The sequence below is a fragment of the Camelina sativa genome, unplaced genomic scaffold, assembly GCF_000633955.1.
Source record: "Camelina sativa cultivar DH55 unplaced genomic scaffold, Cs unpScaffold00709, whole genome shotgun sequence".
NCBI lineage: Eukaryota > Viridiplantae > Streptophyta > Magnoliopsida > Brassicales > Brassicaceae > Camelina > Camelina sativa.
The window spans coordinates 7,143-16,801 of record NW_010921839.1 but is presented as its reverse complement, the minus strand read 5'-3'; the positions used below and the strand labels follow the sequence as shown (position 1 = coordinate 16,801).

General features: G+C 39.2%; 1 protein-coding gene across 1 annotated transcript; it reads right to left on the bottom strand.

Moving 5' to 3' along the window:
* Positions 1-797: 797 nt before the first annotated feature.
* LOC104773880 lies at positions 798-4,277 on the bottom strand. Its single transcript, XM_010498548.1, has 9 exons — positions 3,693-4,277; positions 2,811-3,639; positions 2,627-2,714; positions 2,450-2,572; positions 2,227-2,341; positions 1,878-2,025; positions 1,618-1,798; positions 1,173-1,557; positions 798-1,070 (listed from the first exon to the last, which is right to left on the bottom strand). Exons 1-9 carry the CDS (start codon positions 4,275-4,277, stop codon positions 798-800), a joined length of 2,727 nt encoding a protein of 908 aa, XP_010496850.1.
* Between the last annotated feature and the right edge of the window lie 5,382 nt (positions 4,278-9,659).

Here is a 9,659-nt window from a genome sequence, read left to right as displayed (position 1 = left end):
GGACGGCTTGAGGGTTTAAGTCACGATTGCCTCGGTTATAATGGTGCCGACCGATGCCCATTAAGTGGTATCGATCGATGCTGCTTCTGTCGGACCCGGCCCAGTTGCAATTTGAGGCCCAATTCTCGCAAAACCCAAACTTAAAACCCTTCAACCTTTCTTTTTTTCTGCGATCCAATATCGGTGCCGACCAATACCCAGGTGGTATTGATCGATGCTGATCCTTGATCAATGGTATCCAAAACTTTTTCATTTTTTTTTTAGTTTTTCTGAAACAAATAAAACTCAAAACCAAAAATCAATATGTTAGTAATCCTAAAGAAAAATTTGAAAAATAAATAGTTCCTACCAGTGGGTTGCCTCCCACTCAGCGCTTGTTTTAAGTCATTAGCTTGACTTGGCAACGGATTAGGCAGAAGGTGCTTCGTCCAAACGCACAATGTGTCCGTCTGGTATCTCAGCTTGAGCCTAATAATGTTTCACCCTTTGACCATTAACAGTGAACTTCTCTCCCTTGGAGTTTAGCAACACAATAGCTCCATATGGTTTAACTTCATGGACAGTAAAAGGACCAGACCAACGGGAACAAAGTTTTCTTGGAAACAACTTCAAATGAGAATTGTAAAGGAGTACCTAGCCATTAGGATCAAAGTGTCTGGAGATGATCTTCTTATCATGATAAGTCTTGGTTCTCTCCTTGTACTGCTTGGAATTCTCAAATGCATGAAATCTCAGCTCATCCAACTCATTCAACTGTACTAACCGTCTCTCTGAAGCTGTCTTGGCATCAAAATTCATCAACTTAACTGTCTAGACTGCTCTAACTCCACTGGAAGATGACATGATTTCCCATAAAGCAGATGAAAAGGTGTGGTGCCAATTGGTGTTTTATAAGCCGTTCTATATGCCCAAAGTGCATCATCAAGCTTCATAGCCCAATCCTTCCTTGTAACACCAACTGTTTTCTCAAGAATCTCCTTAATCTGCCTGTTGGGAACCTCTACTTGACCACTAGTCAGTGGGTGATATGGAGTAGCCACTCTATGCTGAACTCCATACTTTTTCAGCAGCTTTTCAAACATTTTATTGATAAAGTGCTTACCTCCATCACTGATAACAATTTGAGGCACTCCAAATCATGGAAAGATAATGGTCTTAAACAACTTAAAAACCACAACAGAATCATTCTTTGCATAGGCAATCGCTTCAAACCACTTGGAGACATAATCAACAGCCACTAAGATGTATTGATTCTTGTAAGAAGAAATAAATGGTCCCATAAAGTCAATACCCCAACAATCAAACACTTCAACTTCAAGAATGAAGTTTTGTGGCATCTCATTCCATTTACTGATTTGACCTTTCCTCTGACAGACATCGCATCTTGTGACAAACTCTTGAGCGTCTTTGAACATCGTTGGCAACCAAAAGCCTGCTTGGAGAACCTTGGACACTGTTTTGAATGTAGCAAAATGTTCTGCATAGTCATATCCATGACAATGAAACAAAACGTCAGGTACCTCACTCTCTGCTAAACATCTTCTGTAAACTCCATCACTGCAATGCTTATACAAGTAAGGTTAATCCCAATAGTATCTTCTAAGCTCTCTCATGAACCTCTTCTTGTTATAGCCAGTGAACTTCTCTGGTTCTACCTCTGCAGCAAGATAATTGGCAATATCAACATACCAAGGTTGATTTGAGCTAGCCACAGCAGCTAAATCTCCATCATACGACCAATCTGTTTCGGGAAAACATGGGTGTCGACCGATGCCATGGTGGTATCGATCGTCACCATCTGCATCCGAGAACAGATCGTTGTTTTCATCAGTCTAAAACCCTATATCCACAAAATAAATGTGTTTTTTTAGGCAAACAGACTTGTATTAGGACATCATCATCAATTCTAATCCTGGATAAGTGATCAGCAACACCATTCTCTACTCCTTTCTTATCCCTCACTTCAATGCCAAGCTCTTGTAGAAGAAGAATCCGTCTCAAAAGTCTAGGCTTAGCATCCTTCTTCTGCATCAAGTATTTTAATGCAGCATGATCAATATGAACAATGACTTTGGAACCAACTAGATAAGACCGAAACTTTTCAAAAGCAAACACAACCGCCAACAACTCCTTCTCTGTTGTTGCATAATTTCTTTGTGCATCATCAAGTGTTCTACTTGAATAGTAAATTGCATGAAGCTTCTTGTCTCTTCTCTATCCCAGCACTGCTCCCACTGCATAGTCACTAGCATCACACATAACATCAAATGGTAGATCCCAATCTGGTGGCTGAACAATAGGAGCACTCACAAGCTCTTGCTTAATCCTTTCAAAGGCTATCCTGCACTCATCAGTGAATTCAAACTTGACATCTTTGCACAACAAAGCAGAAAGTGGTATAGCTATCTTGCTGAAATCCTTGATGAATCTCCTATAGAACCCTGCATGCCCAAGAAAACTCCTTACTGCCTTCACATTCTCGGGCATTTGAAGACATGTCATCACATCTATCTTAGTGCGGTCAACTTCACTACCAGCTTCTGAAACCCTGTGACCAAGCACTATGCCATCTCTAACCATAAAATGACATTTTTCCCAATTAAGCACCAGATGCTTTTCTTCACACCTTGCCAACACCTTGCATAGATTATCTAAACTGTTCTTGAATGAAGACCCATAAACTGAAAAATCATCCATGAATACCTCCATATAGTCTTCAATCATATCAGTAAAGATAGACATCATGCATCTCTGAAATGTCGCAGGAGCATTACAGAGACCAAAAGACATTCTTCGGTAAGCAAAATTACCATAGGGGCAAGTAAAAGTGGTCTTCTCTTGATCATCAGGATGAATCAGAATTTGGAAGAACCCGGAATAACCATCCAAAAAGCAGTAGTATGGATGATTAGCTAACCTCTCAAGGATTTGCTCAATGAAGGGCAGCGGGAAGTGATCTTCTCGGGTTGCAGCATTCAGCTTCATGTAGTCTATGCACATCTGATGACCAGTAATTGTCCTTGTAGGGATCAGCTCATTCTTGTCATTCTTCACCACTGTTACTCCATCCTTCTTAGGAACAACATGTACCAGACTAACCCAATTGCTGTCAGATATTGGATAGATGATCCCAGCATTCAGCAATTTCATGATCTCCTTCTTGACAACATCTTGCAAATTTGGATTCATTCTCCTCTGATGCTCAATAGATGTCTTAGCTCCTTCCTCAAGATGAATCCTATGCATACACAAGTCTGGAGAAATTCCTGCAATATCATCAAGAGAATAGTCAAGAGCTTTGCGAAACTTGCGCAACTTACTTAGCAGTAAAGTGAGCTCTGCATTGTTCAAGGAAGCACTAACAATAACAGGATAAGAAGAATTTTCACCCAATAATGCATACCTTAATCCAGCAGGAAGTGGCTTGAGATTAAGCTTTGGAGCTTTCTCAAAACTCCAATCAGAAAATTTTTCAGCTTGTGAAGAAGTACTAACCAATTCCTCTTGTGCAACCAGCTTCTTCAATTGCTCATTAGCATCAAGTAGATTGACATATCCAGCAGCAATGTCATCTAGATGCTCAACCTCTTCAACAGAAGCAACCAATGCTCTCTCAAGTGGGTCTTCAGGATGCAACTCCTTGAATACCTCTTCAGCAAGATTAGACTAGGTGTCTACATAGAATGTCTGACCATCAATGGTTGGCCTTTTGACCAGCTTGTCCATGTCAAAACGCATTTGCAGATCACCAACATTGACCCAATTTGCCCTCTCTTGACATCAATTATAGCTCCAGCATTGGCTAAGAAAGATCTTCCAAGGATAAGAGGGTCCTTAGGTTCTTCTTCATACTTGAGTACCACAAAATCAGTTGGTATCAAGCATTCACCAATCTTAATTGGAACATCTTCAAGAACACCATCAGGAATGCAAATTGAGCGATCCACAAGGATTAGAGTGATCTTGGTAGACTTGAAGTCTGTCATTCCCAGGCTAAGAGCTACTGATCTTGGCATTAAGTTGACACTAGAACCAAGATCACACAAAGATCTAGCAAATCTGTCAGTGAATATAGTACAATCAAGAACAAAACTACCTGGATCAGGAAGCTTTTCTGGGATCTTGTTCTGAATAATAGCACTGACTTGAGCTGATATCATCATAACTCCTTGCTCAACATTCAAATCCTTAGTTACCATTCTCTTGACATATCTCCTAAGCATTGGAGAAGTCCTAACAACATCAATCAAAGGTAGCTCAACAATAAGCTTGTCCATCATTGCCTTGCATTTAGCATCATCTAGCTCTTGTTTGGACTTCCTTGGATTCTTGGGGAAAGGAACCTTGGGTTTGTACACTCTCTCAGCAACTGGAGTGGAAGATGTGGCATTCAGAGTTTCTGTTCGTGGTTGGTATCGATCGGTACCCAGGTGGTGTCGATTGATACCGTCTTATGGTGTAGAAACTGTGGCTTCGGGTGGACATGGTGTCGACCGATGCTCATCAGTGTCGATCGATGCTCGCTCAGCAGAAACTTCCTCATCGTCTTCGATATCAATCAACTCATGTGTATCATCAATGTGAACCTTCTGGGGTATAGGATGGAGTTGTTTACCGCTTCTCAAAGTCATTGCATTGCATGAATGCTTGGGATTTGATTCAGTTCTTCCAGGGAGAAATCCCTCTTGCCTTTTTACGGATCCAGCTGTTTGTGCAACCTGACTTTCCAGCTTCTTGACATGAATGTTCAAAGCTTCAAACTTCCCATTAAGTTCAGTGTAGACATTGTCAAGCTTCCCATTGAAAGTCATTGTCATTTGCTCTCGACCCTGCAAGAGTTGCTCTAGCATAGTTTCCATCCTACTACTCTCAGCTGACTTAGGAGGAGGGGACTGATAGGAAGAGTTTCCATAAGTCCTTGTGAAGTTGCTCCCTTGCTATTGCTTCTGATAGTCAGACTTAGGAGTGTAGCCTGAAGAGTTCCCTAGAAAGTTGCTACGCTGACTGTTTCCACTGTATGGTCTGCTACCTTGTTGATTTCCAAACCGCTGTCCCTGATTCCCATAGACATAGTTCACATCCTCTTCCTCATGATTTCCTTGATCAGGTTCTGGCTCATATGTCTCAACTACAACAGCAAAGTGAACAAATTTCTTACCCAGAAGGAGATTGTGCACTGAATCCAGTTTAGCATTAAAAGAAGCTAACTGGTTTGAATCAAATCCTCCATGTAATCTCTTCCTTTCAGAATATGCTCTCTCAGTACTATTGCTAGAAGCCAAGTTTTCAATCAAACCTTCAGCATCTTCTGGAAATCGTGTCTTAAAATTCCCATGACTTGCAGCATCCAAAGCTAATTGATACTCCCAGTCACATCCTCTAAAGAAGATACTTAGCAATTCTACTCTTGAGAAACCATGGTGTGGACAGTCCCTCTGATAAGCTTTGAATCTCAACCAAGCTGCCTTGAAAGCTTCATCTGGTCTTTGCTTGAAAGAGGACAGCTTAACTCTCAACTAATCTGACATTGCATCATCATAAAAGTAGTTGAGGAAGGCTACCTTGATGTCATGCCAGTTTGTCAATGATCCAGCTGGCAACTGCTTCAACCATTGAGAGGCCTCTCCTGCAAGTGAGTAAGGAAAGAGTTTGCAGTAGATGTAATCCTCAGTCACTTCATTAGCCTTGATACTGGTCACCAGGTCCTCAAAATGCTCAATGTGGTCCAAAGGCTTCTCATTGGGCAGGTTAGAGAAAGGTCTCTACCCAACTAGTTGAAAGTAAGCAGGTTTCAACTCAAAATCATTCCTCTGGAATGGAGGAGGAACAATAGCAGACCGGTTCTCATACACAAGATCAGCCCGGTTGTAATCAGCAATGGTCCTGATCAAGTCTCGGTTGTTCTCCTGTCTTCGATCCGAATTATTAACGCGGTTTGCAGCTCCACGTCCGTCTGCAGGAAGGGGGTGTCGATCGACACCCTGTTGGTGTTGGTCGGCACCATTGGCTTGCTCATCGACAACAACAACCTCAACAATAACATTCCCTGCTGCATCAAGCTTTTGGCCCTGCTCATTGCGCAAGTGGCCCTCTTGATCCCTCAAAGCACCATCCTCATCACGAACCAAAATTATTGTGTTAACCATCTTCAAGGATTTGGCTGCTTTTCTGTTCTCACGCTCAAGTTTTCTGTTCTCACTCTCAACCTCAACTCTTGGTTTGAAAGCTTCACAGTAGAACCAGTCTTGTTGCTCTTTTTGTGAGGTCTAGGAGGCATGCACCTGAAACACCAAAGAGAAGAAAAACCAAAACGTGTCAGTAGAAAATAAAAAGAAAAAATTAGACGAAATTAAAAACTCAAATCTAATGGTAGATCAAAGAGTCCCCGACAACAGCGCCAAAATTTGATATGCTCAAATTGTAATACCATAATGGTACTAACAACCTTGTAGTTGTAATACTCTAGGGGTCGAATCCACATAGACTCCAGATCACACAATAGACTTATTAATCTTTTAATTATGTTAAACAGAAATATTAAATTAAAAACAATGCAGAAACAGAAATAAAAGTGTTGTAAATTCAGGAAATTAAAAAGCTAGGCCTAGAGAATTTCTCAGGAAATTACAGAATATTAAATCAATAAATTAATAGGGTTCAAGCAATTAAAAATTAGATCTAGAACTCTAAACTCTTTTGTAAAATAAATCAGTACTCACTGCAAATATTATTTAAATTTAAAACCAGAAAATACAAATCTCTTTGCAAAATTCTAGGTAATAAATCAGCTTTAAAAACAAGTTTAGATTGTTCACAAAATCACTAAATCAAATCTCTTTGCTCATCAAAAGGTTTTATCAGGAAAATCAATTATATTCTCATATCAATTTATTTTTCTAAGATTTAAATTCTAGGTGATCAATCAAGAATTAACATGAAGAACAACCTAAGATGAAGATCATAAAAGATTAAGAACCCTAAAAATCACATATCTAATAAGTCATAAAAACCCTGTGAAAAACCCTAAACCTAACAAGCAAATTACTCAGACATGTTTAATGAAGAACAAATCATAATTCTGAATAACATGCAATAGAAATTAAAAAGTAAAATAGGGAGTTTAGAAATCTTCTCTCTACAAAGAATTCAGATCCTTTTCTCCCAAAAGCTTTCAATATCTCTCTCTCAAAAACTGCTAGAAAATAACTTAAGGGTTTCTAAAACCCAAAAATAGAATATATACATCCTAAAACACGTCCAGGGGCTTATGTTGCAATTGTGGGAAACTTCAGGCAAAATTGTAAAACTTCCAATTTTTGTTCTCTCGTCGGGTAAACAAGGGTGTCGATCGATGTTCATGTGGTGTCGATCGATGCCATCACTCTGATCCGACTCCAAGTTCATTTCCTTCGGTTTAATGCTCCAAAATCATCCAAATTGCTCCACTTCGCTCCATCCGTGCCAAAATCCTAGATAACCTGTAAAGACTCAAAAACAACCTAGAAACAAATCAACAGACTCAAAAAGCACACTAATATCATGGTTAAAAACCGTAAAAACCATGATATATCAATCTATTTCTTTATTACCTGATATGGAATCGTCTTTACCTGATATGAAATCGTCTTTCACGTACGTAGGCTATTTCTTTGGGTACGACCCTACCATGAATCAATACAAAGTAATGAGCGTGCTTACCAGTTTTGAAAAGTGGGAGCATGTTTATCGAGTTTTTACATTGGGGGATCCAATGAAGCAATGGAGGAACATTCAAGGCATTGAAAATAATTGTACAGTGATGAGACAGTTATGGACAATGCTGAGAAACAAGAATGGTTGAAAACTATGACTATCTCTAGCTTCGCTTATATCCCGATGAAGAGTATAATAGATAGATATTTCTGCGTCACTTTAGGTGGTAAGATATTTTTATACCAACGTAGACATCATCGTAATGAACCTTTTCACGTCTACTATTATGATCCGGCGTTAGACAGTTTTAGAAGAATTATAATTGAGGGTAATACACAGCGTAGGCGTGTCCGATCATGTTGAGAATACAATGCGTTTGTAATTAAGATTTTGTTGCACCACTTGGCCAAAGAAGTCAACTATATATTATGGCCGACTTGGGATCTAGGATGACACATAAACACCATTTTGGTATTGTTGTTGTTATTATATATTGAAATACTTAAACATTCTATTTAATTATCTATTCTCTATACATGAATATATATATATTTACCCTTATAAAGGTGTAGTAGTGATTCATCCATCTCTAACCTATTTTGTTCTAAAGTCATGGCTTTCTAACAAAAATCCATATAAGAACATATGTAAATGTCCTTGTTTTGGTCTTGTCCGAAAGATATAACCAAGTTCATGTCCTCCTGAGGGGTATATGAAAGTCCTTAAATTTTTCCTCATCTTATATTAGTTCCATCCCTCAGTCCAGATGCTTTGTTAGAATCTTGATCTCCAAGAAACCCACATTATGTTTGAAATCAACTCTAAAATCTTTGTTTAAAACTTATACTGTTGAAGGTTTGGAGGAAGTACTAATCGTTTCGAGGTGTATTCTGCCACGGCTATCTCACATAAAAAAGGTAGTGTCCCATCTTCTTTAGGAAGCTTAAAAGGGTCATAATTTACATCAGAAGTGCAAACCGAACACGAAGGGGTATCCGCAATTTGGTGTTTCACGTTTTGGGTTTACGGAAAACCGTAAAATGAAGATTTTGAAGAGAGACATAGAAGAGAATGATGATTATAAGAAGTCAAAATCTCCAACATTAGACAACTGATTAAGTCCCAACTATGTATATGCTCATCATGAGAGCTGCAACAACAGCCTGACAACAAAATCCAGTTGTTCAAACAGAGAGACGAAAAATATGTATCTTTCCGATGCACTTTTTATCATAGAAAAGATCCATATAACCCTTTTAATATTTATAAATTTATTATGTAATGTTAAGATAAACTCTCACTCGGATCACGTTTCAACGACCTCACAACCTCACGAACTCTGTCACTGTGTATCTCGAACGGTTTGAATCGATTTGAATAAACAAAACGTAAAAAGAAAGAACAACGAACACACACAAGATTGTTTACCCAGTTCAATCAGATCGGTGTGATCTGACCTACGACTGGGGCCGAATCAATTCGGTAATTCACTATATCAAGGGAGCATAATTACAGAATCTGAGCAGAGCTCAAGAACAACAATGGAGTCTCTCTCTCTCTTTCAAACTTTTCTGTTACAAGATAGAAGAAGATGAAACGAATGATTGAAGAAGATAAGATTGAGCTGCGATTAAGACCAAATACACAGCGTTTCAGTTACAAACCCTCTCTCGCGAAAAGAGTGTTTGCCATGCTTCACCAATTCCCGGTTTCGACTTCTCCACTAAACCGGATACTGATTTCCTCTAAACCAACAACAAAACCAGCCATTGAAATTGAATCGGAAACCATACCTTTTAACACTCCACCTTGATTCAACTTTCATACACCCTCTAGTGAACTGCACAGCCTGAATTTAACCTCCGGCTTCATAATCTCCAAATGATTACTCGATCAGCTTTAGAAATTCTAAAGCCTCTTTAAACTTTTGAACTGGTATGCCTTTGGTAAGCATATCCGCAGGATTC